General features: G+C 39.3%; 2 protein-coding genes across 2 annotated transcripts in view; one reads left to right on the top strand and one right to left on the bottom strand.

Moving 5' to 3' along the window:
* Positions 1-22,354, top strand: part of LOC124156064 (neuroligin-4, X-linked-like) — a 913,830-nt gene that overhangs the window by 301,139 nt on the left and 590,337 nt on the right. The gene's annotated exons all lie outside the window — the stretch shown is intronic.
* LOC124156063 (jerky protein homolog-like) lies at positions 17,531-20,657 on the bottom strand. The gene is made up of 2 exons (XM_046530370.1): positions 17,999-20,657; positions 17,531-17,639 (listed from the first exon to the last, which is right to left on the bottom strand). Exon 1 carries the CDS (start codon positions 19,710-19,712, stop codon positions 18,018-18,020), a length of 1,695 nt encoding a protein of 564 aa, XP_046386326.1. The 5' UTR covers positions 19,713-20,657; the 3' UTR covers positions 17,531-17,639; positions 17,999-18,017.

Here is a 22,354-nt window from a genome sequence, read left to right on the forward strand (position 1 = left end):
CCAGAATGGCCTCGTGTGTTCTCACAATATACTTTGACTGTCTATAGCGAGAGTTTTTAAAGCAGAAAGTATTGTAGCAATATTTTTAGATCGGCAAGAGGAACCTGGCACTCGTGGCGTATAAATTACGCCGCGCGACCGGCCGTATACCACCTGTGTGCCTTAATACAGTGAAACCTGTCTTAAGCGGAATCTCTCGGGCCCTTCACTTTTTTCCGGATAAGACAGTATTCCGCTTAACTCAGGGTCTGACAATTCAAAAAAGGCCGCGAAAGTCATATCACGTCTATTGCATGCGTTGCCTAAAAGGTTGGTTTGACTCAAATTCTACACATAGACGAAATTATAATGAAATAATAAAATAACAGCATCGCATTATTTTTAAATTGTTTATTTGAAGTAATCGGTCATTTTTGTTTGTCTTTCCTTTTTTTCCTCTAGAATACAATTTTCTACGTTGCCAATGGCCCCATGTAAGATGTTATACAAATCAGTATTACCTTTGGTGAGACTGCATTCTTCTAATTCTTTTAATGAGACCAACATTTCTTTATACGATTTTTTATTTTCTTCACACAATATGGGCACTTCTTCGTCGGTGTCACAGCTTTCGTCTTCTTTATTATTGGCTGTTAAGGAACCATCTTCATCGCTCGTGAGAAGATCGTTGTCGAAATCCACAAATCTCTCAGCATTCATATCAATGCCTATTACTTGCTGCAATTCGCTTAGATCCACCATTGGCTCTAAAATAGCAAAGGTCATATATATTATCCTGTAAATGCGTAAATATGCATTTACATTGGCGATATATTAGGATGTAAATTATTTTCCTTACCTTCCTCGGGGATCATTTCTGGCAGAATTCCAGCTTTGGCGAAACATTGTTTGATAGTTGATGTTTTAATATCTTTCACTGCCAAATTAATCTAATTAATGGCATCCAGCACTGATATTTTTTGTCACCTCCGATACTGAATTCGCAGTATCTGCAGCAACTAATAATGATCGCATCATGTACTTCCTATACTGTGCCTTCAGCGATCTAATTACTCCCTGATCCATTGGCTGAGTGATGCTTGTTGTGTTTGCCGGAAACCAGGCTAGCTCCACATTCGCAAGGTGAATTTTAGGGTGACAGGTTGCATTGTCAAGGAAAAGTATGACTTTCCTATTTTTCCTCTTCATTTCGGCATTAAAACTGTAAGCCACTCTTCCATGATCGAAGCCGTGTTCCATGGTTTTTATTATGTCTCCATTTGACCGGTAGCTTCTCAATTTCAACGTTTTTGAAGCATCGTGGTGGAGCTGATTTCCCGATGACAAGAGGCTTTAGGAGCTCCCCTGCCATATTCCCACAAATGAAAATGGTCAAACGCTCCTTTGAATGCTTCCCTCCCACAGTATAAAGAAAAAGTGTAAATATAACATCATTATTTGAAATTTTACCCTAATTTCTAGAAATAGAACTCGGAAATGCATACAAACCTTTGCAGTTTTCTCCTTTTACGCACAATGTTTTAGACGGCAGAGCCCTAAAATACATTCCGGTTTCATCCCCGTTGTAGATATCACATGGTTGATAGTCTTTAATTTTTCCTTGAACCATACATTTCCACTCCTCTACGGTTTCCATGTCAACGTCATTGGACTCGCCAACAACACTGCTCCAAACAACATTGTGTCTTGCTCTGAAGCTCTCTAGCCATCCATTGGAGGCCTTTAAATCCAATTTTCCTAAAGAAACTGCAAATTCCTTGGCCTTTTCTTGGACTATTGGACCTGACAATGGAATATTCCTCGATCTTGCTCGCACAAACCATTCCCAAACTAATTCGTTTATTTCTTCATATTCGCAGATAGGTGTTTTCCTCTTTGAATGTAAACTAAGGCCTAAAATAATCGACGGTAACAACAATTATTTTATGGTGTGTCGTTTTGCAAACTATTTTGGCATGGGAAAAGAAGAAATATGTTTCTTAGAACCTACCTCTTTCAAAGTCTTTCTTAATTTCGTCCTTCTTCTTAATTGCTTCGTAAACGGCAGCTTTGAGTCTTTCCACACTTAAACTTCTCTTGTATCTGCTTCACGGAGAGCTTTTCTCGTTCAAAGCACTCGATCAAGTCCAGTTTATTTTTCAGCGTTGATACGTTTCGTGGCATGGCGGAAATCAGTCAGCAGTTCCCTTTATTCTTAGCGTTCCGCGTTGTATTCTTACCCTGTCGGCAGCACGAAGGAGAATGATTCCTTATTATTCGGTTGCGAGCAAGGATGCACAAAATGCTTGCGTATGTAGAGAGAGGGTTCTACGAGTTGGAGGGGAGGTAAGTGAGCAAGCATGGGTTGGCGGAATGGTTAAGAAAGGAGGTGGCGGGAGAGAAGAGGGGTGGAGTACTTGTGGAGCATTTTATACAATGTATACGTGAAACGAAACTCACTACATTAGGGACGAGGGACATAAGGCACTGGAGGAGGATTAACACTAGGTTTAGGGAGACGCGGAAGTGTTTTGGTCAAGGTTGATGCAATATTGTCCTGAGTCCCTCCTACGACGTGATGCCAGTCAATAATGACGTAGACATTGTCAATGTACGACACATTTAGCTGGTTCCGTTGGATTATTTTCTGTGGAGAGGGCTTTGCAAAACATGTTAGGATTTTATTTCCTTACGGTAAAAATTGTCCATGGAATTTTTTTTTTTGCAATTCCGCTTAACCAAGAAACACGTGCCCGGGAATCGATTCCGTTTCCGCGTTTGACAGTTTCCGTTTAACAGAGGGCACCAATGCACGTAAAACCCTATTGTGACCGCCAGGACCAACAAAATTTTCCGGATAAGACAGGTTTCCGCTTAACTCAGGTTCCGCTAAAGGCAGGTTTCACTGTATATACATATCACCTATAAATGTAAAAGCATGAACTAATTTTTAGAAATAAAGATAAACTTGTACAAAAATCGAGTGATCATATAAATGCATGTATCGTGGACAAAGTACGCCACGAGCCCGGCCGTGTAAAAATATTAGGCGCACCCGCTCGAGGGTTAATATTCCCTATATATATAAGTGAAATATTCGATTGCATACCGCGGATAAATCATGGAATCAATTTAAGAGACTTCCAATAGTTCATTTGACTGTCAATAGCCTACTTTTTAGGCTACTTCTGAGAGAATTGGTTGCTTTTTTTCCAACAAATGACCATTTCAAGTCAAATTACGCGACGCCGCTCTAAGTTGTGAAATAGGTGACACTTTTTAAGTTTTCAATTCGTAACTTACTGCTAGTTGAGTCAAGTTAAGTTGCTGTGAAAGAGGTCTTAATAGTGTGAAACTAACGCGAAAACCTTGAAATGCTCAGGGGACGTAGATAAACCTTTTTAAATTTGCCTATATTAGAATTTACACTAAAATTATATATGAGTAATTCTGTGATGAGAAATTTTTTAATCTTCTCTGAAAAAATGCAATAAAATCGAATCTTAGTTTATAATGAGTTTATTTGTCAGATTTGAGAAATAGACTAATGTTGACCAGGACCAGCTTCATGTATCCTGAAAATTTCTAGATGTTAAAAAAACCGGTCGGGCAGAACGTATAGGTACCCCTTTTTAAGAAGATAGGTTCATGGGATTAAAATTTTTCCCGTATTTAATTTATTATTTGGTACCAAAGACGAGAATGATTCAACGGAATCGATTTCCTCGCGTAAATTGAGGTTCACTCGTTTATGGGGACGATGTTACACCATGGTGATTTAAATTGTGTAACCTGTTGCCTTAAGGTTTTTATTATTTCCCCATTTGAAGTAATGCATTTATATTTATGGTCAATTTTTACAGCGATTTCGAAAATAATTTGTTTGGTATATACCAAACCTTTATGTTTTTTAATCTCTGTTGCGATTTATTAAATTCATCCTGATTATATTCTTATGGTTGTCACATTCCTCTAATTTCCAATAAAATGTTACTATTATTATTTTTTGAGCATGAAGGGATTGACATATTGGAGCTAATATCTATTGTGGCCATGAGAAAAACAACATTAACGTTAGCGTAATTCCGAGCCACTTCAATTTGCGTAGTAGATATTATGATGACAAAACACACGAAAAGATATTGCGAAGTAGCTTTTGGTTTAATTTAGATAATTACACTAGAATGGCTGCTTATGGTACTATTGAAGTATTTTGTGCCCTTATTATAAAAATATTTTATCTTCAAATTAACTAGGGAGAAATTGCACCCCATTTTCGACGCAATTAGCCACTATCGCTGAGAATTGGCTAAAGTAGACGGCAATTCACGCGTGGATTTAGGGCGGGTGCGGTTATATCCGATGACCGGTCTATTACTTATGCCTAAATGGTTTGTCGGCCGGGTAAAAAGGGTAAATCTGCAGGGATATAGATCTACGTAATATCCTGCAGGCCGCCGCAACGTGAGGGCGCGTGGCCAAGACCATCTATCATGCATATCGCAGTGATCTTGCTGTGTGGGAGATTTTAGGACTACGCCGACCGTGGAAGAGGAGTCGAGAGATATCTGATAAGCCCGATGTGGTTTCCTATTTTACTGCTCCCCATTTTTCTTAGTAGCTGTGATTAGTGTGAGACATTTAGGTTGCTATAATTAAGTTTCTTACGTTATTTTTTCAATTTTATGTAATATTTTGCGATACATTTTCATAGTGTTGTGGGTTGACGAATTACACAAGAGGTTGGATAAAAAAAATATACTTTCTTGATCACTCTTTAATCAAAGTATTTCCAAGGAATTCACCCAAATATTAATGGATTTACGAGATTTAGGGTTTAAATTGTTTGTTTTTTTGCAAAGTTTTAGGAATATCATATAGCAATTCTAAATTTATGATAGAATACTTTATGAAAGTTCTGGAATATGTATCTTTAAGAAACGTTCTGTAATAAACGAAAATATCTCTAATCGTATTCGTCACAATTGTGTAGGGAATTATTTATCTGTTTGCAGTGAATGAATTTGCGCATTTCAGTAGGGGAGAAGCACCTTTCCTCTATCACAAGAAAGTACTGGGTGAAGTAAAATTGAAACATTATTTTAATTCACACCTTTGAAGCCAAAGGTAACCCTTTTCTTTGTCAACAGCGGTGAATATTCAATACCTCTCAGCGTAAACGTCTACCTGAATGTGATGTCAAATTACGTTTTAATTAGATTTCTTGGCAATATTTTGGCCAAAATAACGGCTTTATTCAGTCACCCGCGGTTAATTTACGAAGATCTCTTTTAATAAGCTTTAAAATCGGATACATCAAGGCAAATGTAACCTACTATTCAGCCTATTTTTCTTCAAGCGAATCATCATCATCACAGGTCAACAATCCTAGGATTGGTTTGACGATGCTCTCCACTCAGTTCTCCTATCAGCTAATCTTTTCACACCTACGTATTTCTTCTCTTTCACATCTCTCTTTACTTGAAAGAGAAAAGCGAATAGTGGTTTTTATTTTAATACCTCTCTGCGTAAACATCTGCCTGTATTTGGTGTGAATTTACGTTTTAATTGGATTTATTGCAAAAAAAAACTAGCTAGTGTATTTCTGTTACCTGTGATTTACTAAAGGAGATTTCTCTTTGGTGAAGTCTTCTCGAGTTTTTCACCGGGTAGGCTGATTGTTGGTCGACGTTTCACACCCTACAATGGCAGATGCAGCTATCGAAACGTCGGCCTACAATCAACTCACCCGGTTGGAAACCCGAAGAGACTTCACCATCATCATCTTCTGGGATAGAGCAAGGTCAGAGATCTCTCTCTATAAGCTTTGAATCGTATACGTCAGGTGGCGAGTGGTATTCTGCTCAGCCCAACTTTTGGCAGCATCGTTTCAGTCGCCGCATCCGAAACCCTCAACATGAGGGACGCGATCCGCTGAAACAACAACTCTATCCTTTCTCTCTCCGTCTTACCTCTCCAATTCGTTCGTGCGACACACTCTCCAAGCAGGGACACTCTCCACGAATCGAATCAACCGTGGAAGGGACGACGAGGGCACGTCACAAGCGAAGAGTTGCGGTGAGAAAGGGTCGGGCGAACGACCGTCTGTTTTAATGGGGAAGTGGGGAAGGAATTTTTTAAAAGTTTTTCTTGGTCCCTGCCTGCGAGGAAACAATTTGGGATACACACTCAGTGGCGTAAGCACTGGGATAAGTGTACTACAGCACCCAGAGACTGGCTGTGTTATATTTCGTTTCTAACCGATCTTGACCAAAATCTCTTGCTCAGCACTCAGTGCTTGATGTACGGTTTGAAGTTGCATGGTACTTGAGTGGCGGTGATTTGGTGCACGGTCATATCAGTGCACAAGGTAAATTTTATCATTGCCAAGAGAGAGATTTTAAAATTGTAAATTGGTCAAATGATAAAAAGATCGTGCAGTTGTTCAAGAGGAAAAAAGCTCGTGAAAAAATTATTTTTTTCTATTGTATTAAGAAAAATAGAGGTGCACCTTCCTAAGAATTCGATTGTGAATTGTAAGCAACGATTTGATAGCTGAATTTTGAGTTTTGATGGTGATCTTAGAGTCGAATTTTTCTCGGTTACTGACATTAGTTAAAAATGTGTCAGTGATATTGCATTACTAAGCACAGCAATCGCTTGCCACGGATTATGATGACCTTCGCATACATGATGCCTTTTGCAATCAAATACACTGAAATGGAAGACAGTCGACGAGAGAGTTGGCTATACGTAATCGAAAATGAAAGCTCTATTTCTGCGTCTGCCATTTGAAGACCACATTAAATGGACTGAGAACTTGCTATTACTTTGCAATAAGAAATGACGTTATCTCTCTCCATCATCGAAATCAGAGCTCATAGCTTCCGGTCATCGGAATACTTGGGCAAAAATAATCCTTCCCGTCGAGCCGAAAAGGTAGGCGACCGCTTTTTGACTGAGTGAGGAAAAGGGACAGGGCAGAGTGGTGCTGGGAGATTAAGCGGAGTTCATGCCACGAAACGGACATGGGATTAAGGGTTGGGCGGCGGGGGTAAATGGAGGTGGAGGAGAGAGAGAGGAAGGGGTAAAGGGGCGCGGGATGCAAGAGACACGCGTGTCAGGGCTAGAGTGGAGAAGTAGTTGGGTGTCACGAGGAGAGTGAAGATGAAGGCGAAAGTTTAAGGGGTTCGTGTGATGGAAGTGTCTGCTGCTGGTGTAGCTAGGGAGTGAGAGAGAGACGTGTGGCTCAAGGATCCTCAAGGTGACTGGAACGATATTTTGTCCAGGCACAGGTTTTCGTAAAAGTTTCTCATTGACGCATTCGTGAGGAACTGGGTCTGGCAATTCATTTCCACTTGGTGTCCGGTATCTTCCCTACCTTCCTTAGTACCATCATGACTTAAAGAAACACTATTTGGCGGAAAGAATACAATGGTTACAAGAAGGGATTCTGGGAAGATTTGTTTATTGAAACGGGAATACAGATTTTGGATCAAAAAGCCATGTAAATAGCACATAAATAATTTTAATAACGACCAGTTTCAGAGGGATTTGGTGCTTTCCCGTGAAGACTTTATCAAGACCAGTTTCATCCCAATGCGATATTATCAGGTACAAATACAGAGAAGAAACTGGTCGTTATTAAAACCATTTATTTGGAGTTTACAAGGTTTTTTGATTCAATATGAAGTAATTTCGCTAAGTCACGCCTCAAACTATCAATATTTTTGGGAATATAAATGAAGTAATATAAATTAAGGAAACAATGCGTTATAGCTTACGTTTAGAGCACATTTCTTTACGCCAGTGAGACATCGATGGTAACAGCAGCAAGAAAATAAAGTTTGTCAACGTTCAAAATGTGATCTATGGATAATTTTTAATACTTATCTAGTTTTATATATATGTGAAAAATTTCGTTGTTAGAGCTTACATCGCCTTTGCAATACGTTTACAATTATTTGAGAATTTTATCCAAAATGAAAAATTATCTCAAGGTTTACATGTAAAAACGATTAAGTTACTGTTTCAACCTCATGAAGAAATTGATGACTTAACGCAAGGTTGATCGAGGTATTTAAATGAATTTACACGAAAAGATACATTTTGCGAAATTAGCATGGGATGTGAAGTCATGAATTAAGTTTTGTAAAATCCCACTTGCATCATTTCCTATCGAACCTTTTCGACGAATAATGACTGATTGCCACATTTGCCGAAAGCATTAGCCATATATTGAAATAATGAAATTTTACTATTGTTTAATCATTGTACGATCTAAATACATTGGAACTCAAAAATCCGTTTATTCCAACAAGTGAGCCGTTTCACCCACCAAAATTAATTTTTTTATTGCGTTTCTTATTAATCTTGCTTCTCCTATTCCGCATGAGGTCTAGAGTCTGTACAAAGGTATCATCGGTTTTGGCTAGGTCATTGCATTCATATCCTGAGTCAGTGGCGTAACTATGGGGGGATAAGGGGATTAAACCCCCCCCCCCCCCCCAAAAAACCTCAGACATATAAAAAATATTTTAAAACTTTTGTCCTTTTTCGCATATAATGACTGAATTAATTTAAAGTTAAATTTTAAGTTCCGAAATGACATAAAATGCATTTCCAGTAATTTCAATTTTCGAAATATTTTCCGGAACCCCCGTTGACGTGGGTAGGGGGTCCCCTCCCGTACCCTTACATCACCCCATAACATATTTCTAGTAATGCCACCGTCCTGAATGGTAATCGTCATTGAGTCACTAGGTATACACTGTAGAGATTTAAGAACCTTTAGTCTATGCTGACTAATTTGAACTCTCATTATATATTGATGTATTGATGAATACTTAAAAATAATATTTTTTTACTCGCCGTCTCACATTCACTGCTTCATTTTAATAGATTAAGACTATGTAATTATTAATTCAAGTTCTCTAGCTATCCTAATGCATTTTCCTTGGAAAACGAAGCGGTGATGATAACGTTTAATTGCACATGAAGGTTGTACCTTTCCGCTAACGTTTCCTTTCGATAAACAATGCTTAATATATAGAGAAAGAGAAGTTAAATCTATTGAGGCGTTTATGGGACGAAAATGATTGGATCTTCTTTTCATTTTAATGCCTCAAAAATTCTCGCAGAAATTCGTCCTCGAGGGTAAGGCAACCGTGCTTTAGGGTGATGATGTTTGCCTAATGAGCATCAAAAGATAAATTAATCAAAAGGGGACGAGCTCTAATTGCTCCATTGCTTTCCCAGCAATTTATCATTATGACTGATGGGGAGGGAGAGAACGGAGCCTGAATATGGGATCGCTAAGGACTAATGCGAAAAGCTCCGGGTCTAATTGGTGTCCTTGGGAACTGTTTACCCGAACTGAGAAAGGCAATTGATATTTCAGCTTCAGATAGGCTCATTTGGATCTCTAAATAGTTTTGTAGCAACATACTAAAGAGATCTTTGATGATTTTAGGAAAAGTTAGGAGATGCTTGACAAATGAAGCTTGGTATAGGGAACGCGCCTGTGCATCGAATTTCCAGATCTAGTTGCTTTTAAGTTGCACCTACTTTGAAGGAAGAACTGGACGTAGGAGGATCCAGAATGCTATTACGTGCATAAAAACACTTGCTGTATGATGTGTGAACAAACTATTATAATCCCGGAAAAAGCGTGGAATATATAAACAATTCAAAGCTTATAAAGAGATATTTAGAAGTGTGAATGATAAGAAAATAAAACCTTGTTATGCAGAATTACATTCTGCGGCATTAGTGATTGAAAATCATTGATTCCGATTTCATTCAGGTCTTCTCTTCCACGAATGGAGAGAACTGTCGTCACCAGAGTATATGAGGTTTGAATTTCGTTTTACTTGGAAAATTCGGCTGAACATGAACTGCTCGGATGCACAGGATAGTTAGTCAGGACATAGATTATATAATAACTAATTGGTATGAAAAGATATTAAAGTATAATTTTCCATACAGCAATGTTTATGAGCCGCATACCGTATCTTGCCTTGAATTTTTTGACCATTGAAGCATCAGCTGGTTTATAGCCTCCTCAACGATACCTTCACCTCCCTTCTATCCTATTACGTCTTCATGTGTGGTCCCTAGTCTCTTCAAGTAATTTTCAACCTATTACTTGCTCCTAGATCAAACATTTGTGTGTATATTACGTATTTTGATGCGTTTTTCAATCAATTTTCAGTCGCATTTTAATTAACTCAAACGCATTTTCTTAAAAACATTAATGTACCGGGAGTGCAAAATCTCTCCAATTGTGGTTATTTTTTTGTTGATTATGTCATAAAATGCATGATAATCAACGCATATATTCGTATCTCGGGTCATAGTCCGAGTTCTTAACCGTAGATTGCGTCATGGAAAAATTTTATCCAACGCAGAATCGATTAGTAAGAAAAAAATATTTTTTAAAGAAGGAAAATTGGCATGAAAGTAGAATCAGCAAAAATGTTTTACGCTATTGTTTCGTTGCATGTCGATCATAAGTTATAAATAAAAAAAATTACAAGGTTTCAATGGTAAAAGTTCCTCATTTTATTTGAATCTGTAATAAAATATAATAAGTAATTTATGGAAAGAATGCAAGGGACAGTCTATTGTACTGTGCCTTGAAGATTATTATAATATTTTATTCTGTTGCTTATCAACCACAACTATGAATCTACGGAAAATTTTTAAGGTTACAACTGTAAAAGGTTCTCATCTAATTTGTAGCTATAATAAAAACAGTTAAGTCTTCAATTGTAAGAATACAAGTGGCATTTTATTATACTGTACCTTTCTTCATTGGGATTACGCGATTCGGAATCATGTTTAAGTATTTTATATGTCCTCCTTCGTTCTCAATCTGCGCAGGTGATCGTCAAAGTTTAGAAAATCTTCGTTGACACTTACAGGAGAACAAATTTTACATCTAAAATCTTACGAGTTTATCATATAAAGGTGAAGAATTGGATAGCTTATTGGAATCTGCTGGGATTATTTATTTTGTTTTCATTCTCCATGAATTTGATCCTGCTCGATTACCACCAATTCGAATCGCCTTTTTCCGTCAACAAGCCCACAATTACGCGCGCCGTGCGGGGGGCTGTTTGATGATAGGGGGTGTTTGATAGCTAAATCCCGCGTTCGGAGACCGCTTTATCTTCTCACAGCTCCCTCAACCGACCCGTGCGACATTAAGTTGATTGTCGCACCAAAGTGTGCCCCTTTATACCACGAGGAGACTCAGGAGTGAGTTATGTGTCCCGAGGAATCTCTAGAGTTCTCTCAGAAATTTAAGACGAGGGGAGTGTTAGCAGCAGCGAGGCTTGAAAGGGAAAGTTGAAGGCAGTCTGGGAGGGTAGGGAGGGAAGGAGACATGGGGTTAAAAGGAGGGTGTGGAGAGAGAAACTTGGTGGCACAGTGTGACTCCTCATGAGAAAGGAGGGGGAGGTCATGGCACTTCGGCTCTGTAAGTGTGCGACAGAAGAGAAGAAGAAGAAGAAGTAGGAGTTTGCGGAGAATAAAAAGAGAGAGAGGACGGTGATACCGAGGAGTCAGTGGTGAAAAAAAGAAGGATGCCTGGTCGAAAAATATTTATTTTTTTCCTCCAGCTTCCGCCGTATTGTGGCATTTCTGAGGGTTTTGTTTCGCCTAATTTTTACTCAATAAAAAGGGGGTCGCTTTTTAAAGGATTTCCACGCGGCACGTACTTTTCGTATGCGAAATATGTCATGATATTTAGTTAGCGGAGCGGAGCTGAGTTAAATGGGTTATGTATATTTTTGTTTTGAATATAATCGAGTGAATGACTTTTTATCGGTTTGATGGTAACTCTATGCATAAAAGAGCAAATTAACGGGGGAAACAACTTCCTATTAATACTTCTCTGTGGTTATGAAATGCACGTGATACTTAGCTCTGTTTTCTTCGATGCCTAGTTAATCCAAAGGTTAATGACAATGTTAGCCGAATATAGGCGCTGCATTCCAGATTAGTTTCTTTGAATGAAGGAAAGTTAATAAATAGGCACATTTATATGAACTTTTATGCCGAGGTCATTAATCAACTTACCTTTTTTCTCAATGGAGATTTTTAGAAAATGTTCTCTGTTGTTGCTAAAAAAAAATCAAGTATATGTGCTCATGAGCATCTCAGACAGTAGATAAACAATCAGTCCGGTGATTTAGAAAATCGTAATTTCTAGTTCCTAAGTGGGATGCCGCAGATAATTTTATATTGTGTCCAGCTCCAAAGTTGATCTTCAGCCAAGTGACAGATGAATATACGAGTTGTTCATTGTATTTGAAACACTGAAGGTTTATTTTATAGCTGCTCTTTCAAATCTTTCCAACTGTACTTGTCAGTTAACGAACACAATTACGAGCCATCTTACGATACTGGAACAACTAGTATTCCTGCTGCTGTGGCCATGCGTATGAAAAAGCTAGTCTCTGCAGTCCTCACTAATTTGCCGCCAGAGCTGTTGAATCATTTTATCTAATTGATAAATTTGATTAATTGATGGTAACTCAATGAAACGTCTGACTATTCAATTGAAATACCTGAAGAACCTCCGGTAGGTAACAATGATACTTGCTTAATCGTCAATAGTTACCACGATTTAGATCTCCATGAATTTTTAAATAATATAAATTTCTATCGAGGCTTAGAAAAGATAATGATTATGAATTATAGTCTCTCTTTTTGTATGCATCTTATTAAAGGACAGGTTTGACATTTATTTCGCTTGCACATCCGGGTTTCATTCTGGTTTATGCATCATCATTTTGATGGCTCCTGCCTAGAAACTAATTTATCCCTTTTTACCATTCCGTCTCGGACTTTTTCACTATCTTCCTATTTCGAGCCCAGCGTAGCGGGCCACGGACATAAAAGTCATCGTAATAACACCTGAAATTAAGCATCATATGTCTACCGACCGGTGGGGCTTTGTAAATTAGCGTCCGTGTGCTGCTGCTCAATTATAAGGTTGGCATTTTATGGGGCGCACAAATTTGATGCGGGGGTTAGAAGAGCGGGTAATTGTGCCTTTTAACCGCCTTCCCTTTAAATGGTCGCCCCTGGGCATGTTTGCCCAAGGGCCGGGAGAGAGGGAGGTTACAGGGGTGGGGAAGACGGAGAGGTTAGGGGTCGAGGTGGCTTGGCGGACGCGGGCCAGCGCCCGCCAAAAAACCCTTTTCCCCCTCTCCGCCTTAAGTGCCGTCGGGGTCACGTATGTTACGCTCGTGAGAAACGGCACGGTCGACGCTGCCGCTGGGTATGCGGCACCCCCACACGTCAGGGCGCGGCCGGAAATAAATACATCTGCCCCGCACCCTCCTCCCACCCCCGTTCTGCACTGCGCCGCGCTGAAGGGGTGAGGTGAGAGAAAGGTAGGGTCAAAACGAGGCGCAGAGTGCTTTGGAGAAGAGGCGCCGAGGTTTAGCGTGGGCGGAGAGGAAGCTAGGATAGAGGGTCGCTTAGAGGAAAGGGCAAAAGGTAGATGGATTCCGCAGGATAAATTCCGTGACTTTCTCGAGGGGAAAGTAAAATGGCTTGTCTGGTGTGTGAGAGTATTTCTTGGACTTGGAGGTATGGTTATTTCGCGGCGTTCGATTTCACTCTCACCATGTATCTCAGCCCTAAGGTTGGGATCAATGCTTCACTGGATTCTCACCAGGAGAGCTGTTCTATCAGTGAGATGGAAGAGTTAGTCATTGAAACAGTATTCACTCAGTGATTAATAGGATGAGTTTGCTTGGTTAACTGAGGATAGAGCTCATCCTGGACTTTGCTGGTGGTGTAAGAATGCTTTCATTCAGGGAAGGGGGAAATTCCTTTATCTGGGCCGTCTAACACTTGGAGAATATTTTAGATTGGCGGCCGAAGGTATCACTCGAGAGTTGAACCCATGATCTTTCAGTAGGTAGCAATCACTTGAATCACATATCGGACTTGAACCAATTTTTTTCCCGTTGCTACCTCGAACTTCCTTTAAATTCTTTGGGTCCAATATACTTTTATCCGTCCTTTTCAAGTTCTAGCTGGTTTAGAGAAATAGATAACCAATAATTAAGAAATAGATAAATGGTTCACGGGTTGATAGTTGGGTAAGAGTTACGGATTCCAAATTTTGCGTAATTTTCTCCCTTCGACGTATTTGTATAGTCAATTATCAATCGAATGCATTTTACTTTCTGATTAGAATGCGAATGGGACATTCTGAACGTCAATTTTTTTTCTATTCGTCTATGACTTACAACTCTTTTTAAATACACCAAAGGATGAAGTGATCAAATGAGCATCGGGAGATCCGGGTTCGAATCCCGGCTAAGTCAAATATTTTTTCATGGCGAACTTCATCCATTGGTGTATTTCACTTTGCACCCGCGCGCGTGACTGCGCACAAAGTCACTTGTTCCTGCAGTGCTTTTTAACTCTTTTTAATGAAAGAAATCAGTATAGTGATAGTATAAAATACATATATGCCTTTAAAAGAGTCCGTACAATATTGAAGTTCTGTTAATGTACGCATCTTCTAAATTATTTCTTACAAACCCAAAAATGATGGAATAAGATCTGAAGTTATCATTTTAGTGAAGGGATTGGAAAAAATTGATAGCAAAAACAGTACATTCAACTGTATTTTCCCCTTTGTGTTGGTGGAAGTGGGGGAGGGGAAAGGCTGTGACAGCTGTTCAGTTAGACTGTATCAGTTCCTCGTCTTTTTCAAAGAAATCTAAAATCCAAGATGTGATACCAGTCTTATAGCTGAGGCGGAGTTCATATATCATGGCGTTTTCTGACTTCCAAAGCCGTAATCCCGACAACTGCCTCTATCTTTGAGCAGCGTGCCAGGTCGATGTTGAGGCCAACATTATTAAGAAAGGTAGAAGATATGGTTTGGTGCGATACAAGGATTTATGACCCTGGGCTCAGAATCCCATTAATTCAATATGCTGGCATCCAGTGTGTCAAGACAATGATTTTGATATTCCGTGATACATTACGGACTCTTTTTAGATTACACGAGCAGTTCTTATGGTGGCTTGCCATCTAAACAAATATGTTTAAGGCACTAATTTTTGAAACGGATATTTTATGAAAAGCGTTGGTATTTATTGTTATCTTTGTAAGAACCCGTGAAAAAATCATAGTTCGTATTACTAAAAATAAATTTTTGTCTACGTAAAGGCCAAATTGAATTTTAATTTCATTTTTAATTTTCTGCTGGTAAAAAATCTGCATCTTCAATGGTTAAACGCGGTAGCCAGTGCGTGAATTTATACCGTAAAGTGTGGAAGAGATATTAGTATTTCTTTTCTCGTCCAAATGCCTAGGGTAAGATGGAATTGTAACGTTCGGAGGCACTTAACATTTTGTGGCTCACACATTGATTCAAAAGTAGTGAGGTAATTAGGTTCTGAAATTTATAGAACTAGAGGTAAGAGTATGTCTTGCGTTTTTACTATGACTATCCGTTATCATACCTAAGAATCTAATCTATATAGATGCAAACTATCTCTCGGTATATTCAAACTTTTTTCGGGATTCATCGCGGGTAAGATTTTCTAATAGCGCCGACACGACGTTTCGAGTGCCAACTCCTTACTCATTCTCTCGGCTACTGAATGAATATTTGAAGTGACCGTTGAAGCTTAACATCAGGAGGGGCGGGATTGATCGAGTCCCGATTATTTTCATGGAGGAACGTGAACCAGCTTAGACTTAGCTTTGGCAATCATAACTGTTTTAAGAGTTCTATTCCAAGACCTGCTGGTCGAATACCCGGTGTCTCTGTTGACATTTTTATTTTCCATTCTTATCTCTAAAGCCTCTTTAGTTAAGCGATCCCAAATTGATTTGATCACCATAAAACTCTGGTGTCTCTCGCTTTTTACTGATATGTATATCAAAAAGTTAACCTAGGTAAAGATAAATCCAACTGACGCTTAAGTATTTAATCTGAATAACTTTGTTTGGGGCATTTTGATATGTATCACATGGGGCTGAATAGTTAACCTCTACGTCTCGAAGCTACGGGAGAGGAACGGGGTTCATCAACCGATGGAATTAAACAACTTTGTAACACCCCTGCTGTGGAATGAACTGATCCCGGGGTAATCCTCACCTCTCTTTGTTTATCTGAACTCGCGCGTGTTCTAATTACCCACCTGTACCCTGTACTTGATGAGAATCGAGGCAATTTACCAGTCGCTGCATCCGGGGGGCCTTTGCAGACATGTGACTTGCCTGCCCTCTGAGGTCATTGAGGAAAATAAGAGGCTTTGAGCATGAAGCCTCTCAAGGAGGGGCCATAGAAACACTGATTGAGGAAATTTGTAAAAATTGTGGGGTATGAGAGTTTCCGCATCACGTGTGAAGATACTTTCGTTTAAAGAGTTATTAATTACTGCTTGTATTAAATATTTTCCGGGAGAATAAATTTACCGAATTTTGATGTAGTGGTATCTTAGAAGTGATATGATCTTTCAGGTACTGTTTCGTGTCATTTTTCCACCGAAGAATAAATTTATATTAATCACTCTTTTTTTCCTTTTACATTAGGCATCACATAAAAGAAGGGCTGGGCTTACTCTCGCTGGGAATTTGTCCATGATGGATGATGATAGGTGACGAAAACTTTGCAGTTTGCGTAATCAGATCGGAGATTCATCAATCAATTTATTGATTGCCATTATGTCAGTTTTGTTCTTTTGCTCAAAGTTACATCAACCACTATAAGGAAACAGGTATACGTAAACAACATACCTTCTATTAAATAGTTTAGCGCGGGAATAAACTCTGATGTAATGATTATATCTAAGCCAATCCGCATCCATAATCATCATCCTTCCCAACCCGGCAGAGGACCGTTGAAATTTGAAATAATCTAAGGCTTGTGAAAGCACTGTGTGAGGCCCTTTTGGGTCGAAGGGCTTTTAACGTGATTGAGACCATACCCGTTGGCGTGGATCTAAGCCGGAGGTTGCTAGTCAGCTGTGTTAACTCAATATTGGAGGAAAATATGGTTTATCCATTTCACTATTGGCAGTTTCCTCAGTTGCAGTGACCACGGATTAAAATATGTACTACAGTATATTAAATATTTGCAATGGTAACGCTACACGAAGTGAATTTTTAGTGTCTATATTTCATTAATAGATTACCCTCTGTTTTAAACTCAAATGTATTAGAATGGAGATTTCGTGTTCGAATCGTTCGTTGGTGGGATTTAATTCTCACGATTTTTGTTCGTCATTTGATTAATGGACGTCAGCTATCGGTTGAATGAATTACAGTAGAAGATCGATAATCCGGAATGCGTGGGACCAGACCCTTTCCGGATTAAAGATATTTCCGGTAAATAGATCTGTTCCCTGGATGCAGGCAACACTGCAATACGGAAAATATTTTTTTCCGGAACGTGCATTGGCATCAACAGAAATGATGTATTGCTGAGTAAGGGATCAAGAAAAACTCAATAAAATTCATGATGAAAGGCGTGAGAATCTTGGATATTTATTGAATATATATTATGGTGAGAATCTTGGATATCTATTTGCCATCTGTGATTAAAAAAAGGTTCAAAACATTTGAAAATATTCTTCGTCCGTAAATCGCAGAGGTACTCTTGATAAGGCCAACTGTAAATGAAATAAATATGGCAAATAATATTTTTACAATCCGACTGGAATATCAACATTTTGCCTCTCCGTATTTTTCAACATGCAGCTATCGCAAATTCCATGTCGTTTTCACGACTACTAGCATACATTTATCGGTAATTATCAAATCCTCCGATCGGAGGTAATCCCACTTCGAGTACGTTACCGTAAATAACAATCGAATTTGAATGTTAATTCTTCAATTTAATATTAATAGTCGCAGCTAATCTTTTAAGGGCGGAAAACGCGAGTATTTTGGAAAATCTACTTGGCATTAACTTCATAAACAACGCGTTCCCTAGCGGCATGAATCCCGAAAAATTGAAAAAATTGCTTACCATTACGTCCATTGGATATTTATTTGCCATGGGTGGAGTGGCACGCAGTATCTGTGGCAGCAACATCCGCGCACTTGGCTGTTGGTGCGTTCTTCATGAGGTCGGTAAGTTTGACCTGTTTCCAGCGGCTGCGTCTCTCTTGTATTAAATTGTTTTTCAACCTATGCATGTGTAATACCTCCATATCGTTGGAAGAAGAGGGCCTCTGCTCCAAGTACTTTATGAGTTTTTCTGCATAAGTGATTGCGTCCGACGTAGTAATTTTCTCCTCATCAGAGCTGCAGTCACTGTCGGTCACGTCTTCATCAACTGTCGAACCCGTGACTGCATCCATTATCTCTCCATCGGTCAAGCTTTGGTACACTGGGGCATTATTGTCGCAGGCATTCCATTCTTTTAGATCTTCATCACTTATGTCGGCATCCAGCTCTTTCACAAAATTTATAAAATGAGAAACGGGATCATTCGACGGACCCTGGAAGCCATCAAATTCTGGTATGTCGTCAGTTTCCTCACAGCGGTTTTGAAAATCCGGCAGCAAATTACTCCAACATCTTTTCAAAACCTGGGGAGTAACCTTATCCCACGCTTCGGCAATACACCATACTGCATTTTTAAGGGTAAATTCCTTCTTAAATTCTTCATAGGAGAAAGCAGTGTCACGGTTGATGATATTTTTCATAACTTCACTTCGATAGTGACACTTAAGGCTATTTATTATCCCCTGATCAAGTGGCTGGATTAGAGCAGTACAGTTCGGCGGCAAAAAAGACACTATAACATTCTCCTCGACGAGAGTTTCTGCTGGAGGATGAGCAGGGCAGTTGTCCAACAACAATAAAATTTTTGCATTTTCAGGCAGTCCAAGAGCCTTGAAATTTTTTCGGACCTCTTTGACAAAGTTAGTATGAAACCATTCCTTAAATAATTCTTGCGTAATCCAAGCTCGCTTATTGGCTCTGTAAATCACAGGAAACTGGTGTATACCCTTAAATACGCGTGGTTTTGCACTTTTACCGATGACCATGAGCTTGCATTTATGGCTCCCGGCAGCATTGGAACAGGCTGCGATGGTGACCCTTTCCATTGATTCTTTCGCTCCGCTCGCAGTCTTTTCATCGCGGCAAACGAACGTATTTCGGGGAAGACAGCGCCAGAACAATCCAGTCTCGTCCATGTTGTAAATCTGATCCGGTGAAAGATTATGTTCATCCACCAACTTTGCCAGCTCATTGACGTAATCTTCCGCAGCATCGTGATCTGCTGACAGTTTTTCTCCGGTAACCTTCAGATATCGAATGCCATGGCGCTGTTTAAATTTTTGTAGCCACCCTGTCGTATATTCGCACGGTGACGTGATTTGTAATTCCTTGTGGAAATATTTAGCTTTTTCCATTATTATTCCTCCGGAAATTGGAACTCCTTCACTTCGTCGCTGCCGGAACCATTCGTATACCACCTTATCCACTTCATTGTTACTCGGCCCCCGTATATTTCTTCTTTTGGAAATTCCGGCCAACGAGTCAGACTCCGAAACGAACTGCAAAAGTTTTTCTCTCTGTCCCTTAATGTCATAAATGGTCGATTGCCCGACACCATACTCCTCACGAAGCTTTAACACACTAACACCTCGATCCAATTTTTTCAATAACTCCACTTTTTGTTGAAGGGAGAGAGTTTTCCTCTTTCTCTTGGATCCGATCGCTGCTTCCATGACCAATAGAGATGAAAATCAATCTATTGCAGGGTTATTCACTTAACGACACAAACTGCACAACGCTATCTGATGGCAAACGCCTTGTTACTGAAGCTGAAAAGAACTGACAACGAGACCCACGGAGTTACATTATGTTGCGAGAACTATTTCACGTGACCGACAAGGCGTGTCATTGGGACATTGTGAGTCATTTTTGACCTGCGGCGAATACAATGTCTTTGGGAGAAGGGTGGAGTGGTGCAGTCGACGTTTTCGACCAGTCCGCATGACTCATAGGGAGAGTCTTAGGGCCTCGCGGCGGGGGTCGCCCGCCCAACGACCAACTCGAGAATGCAATGCATGGTGGCCTTTCATTTTTCTCTTGGATTTAATTATCGCAATCTCAGGTTCAACCGCGGGTCATTAGGAAGGGTTAAATATGTTTTGAGAACATCTACTTGTGAAAAGGGATTGCCATATCCAATATTAAAACTACTAAAGGGCTCCCGCGATTGAAGCAACTGGTAATTTCGCTCGTAGATTTTCAAAAAAGGCAAATTTCTGATCGGAAAATAGTGCTTTCACCAGGGAATATGCCAGCTGAAAAAATGTGTTTTAAGCAATACGTTGATTCTCACTGCTGCAAAATGAGCGCATGCAGATTAAAGACGTCGATAGAATTCCTCTTCCTGACGGTCGGAGCTCATTGAGTGAAAAAGAAGGCAATCGTAAGAAAATAAGCAGTTATCATTCATGTTCCTTACAGTTTTATTTTAACTGCAAATCTCCTCGGATTAATTTGAAGTAATTTTGGGCGTGCGGCGCGCACAATGTAAACTTCAATCCACTTTCATCCCTCTACTGAAGTCCGGAAAGTTCGAGGAATATACATGGTACGTTGATTCCGTGAAATCTTTTGCGCGAAATCACTACATCTAGGGATCCCGGATCACGAAATGAAATATTTTAAGGAAAATAACGGCAAATTAGTTGACTATATCTCTTGGGATTAGCGAGAAGACAGCCAGGCTCTGAGACGGCGATTTAACCACTTAGATAGTCATATTTTCGGCGATGCAACTTAAAAAATAGAAATTTTGAAAAACTCCGGGAAAACCTTCCGTTGTTTAGATCATTCCGTTAAATAGATTTCCGGATTATCGATCTTCTACTGTATATAAATTGAATTACACTACTGTAAGAGATTTGAATAATTAATATTCTGACTTTTAACTGCTATGTTAGTAAAGTAAAATTTAATATTGATTATTGTTTAGGAGTATAAGCCTTGAAGAATTCAAACGCAAATTTTTTCCAACGTTTTGGTTTATTTGTTTACCCCCTTTAGAGTCTTTTTTCAATGGAATGTAAAAATTTTTTACACTTCCAATTCATTGAGAAGAATCCCTGATGAAGGTGTATTAATATGCCGAAGTGTTGGCAAAAATTTGCGTTGAATTCTTCAAGATTTGAACTACAAGGCACTAAATTACGCTACATTTATGGCATGAAAAAGAAAAAACTCAAAATATAATAGCAATTTTCCTGAAAAACTTTTAATTTTACTTCTTGAACGGTTTAATTACTTATTGCACTACCTCCACTTCTTTTTCACGGAACCTCTCTCCCCTACTTGTCTCCGCTCGAGGGTATTCAAACGAAATGTTTGGAGAAGGAATTCCCCGAAGATAATTCAAAATGTGCTGAAGCCAGTGGCGAGGTACAAATATAGTATAGGGGGAAAATGCTTGTAACTTCTAATTAACTAATATGTTACAATTCAGCGATGAAACTTCAAACAACTCTTTATTTATAGAGTTTATTCTAATAAGCTGACTTCATGTGTCCATGAATCGTTTGGCAATTTCAAATACCTACTTGTTCAAGCAATAATATTTTTTTACGTTATTCATTTCATCACTTCTAACTGATCATACTACCTTGTATGATACCTTGTACCTTGTATGATAAATTGGTTGCTAGCCGTAATGGTTTCGAAACGGGTATTGTTGATTCAATCGCTTATCGCGATACTAAGGGTCACTTGATATTTACCTCCGAGCGACTTCTTCTTTATTTGATTAACTGGATGTATGATGGAATGAATGAATATATTTAATAATTGAATATAATTATAGTAAACTTGCTAATTTTTCCCGAGAAAATATAATTGGCCGGTGCTACCTAGAATTGGGTAACACGTCTATACGAAGACCATTGTACTAGACTGAAATGCATGCCTTCAAGCAATAAAAATAATTTTAAGCCTAAAATTCGTTATGAAATACCTGAGGAATTTGTAATTTTCGCGAGCACACCGTAAATGTATGAAATATTGTCGAACATGTGAAAAAGCCGCGGGAACATTCATGCAGGTCCAAGCTTTTATTTCTTTACTTTACCCCAAAATCCCATTTGAAATCGAGGACGTGACAACCGTTCCTCGTGACGGCCCCAAAAATGGCAATTGGAACGGCGGCATACACTCCCCCAGTGGTAGTAACCGTCATTAGAATCTGGATGCGGGTGGCGATCCCGACGCTTGTCCATCCCAGATGAATTGGTTTGGAATCTCACTCTCCCGTTGTCCCTCGTTTTGTCCAAGCGGAATCGGGAGTGTGTAGGAAAGGGGTGGGAATGAAGAGAGAAAGATTAAAAAA

The sequence above is a fragment of the Ischnura elegans genome, chromosome 3, assembly GCF_921293095.1.
Source record: "Ischnura elegans chromosome 3, ioIscEleg1.1, whole genome shotgun sequence".
NCBI lineage: Eukaryota > Metazoa > Arthropoda > Insecta > Odonata > Coenagrionidae > Ischnura > Ischnura elegans.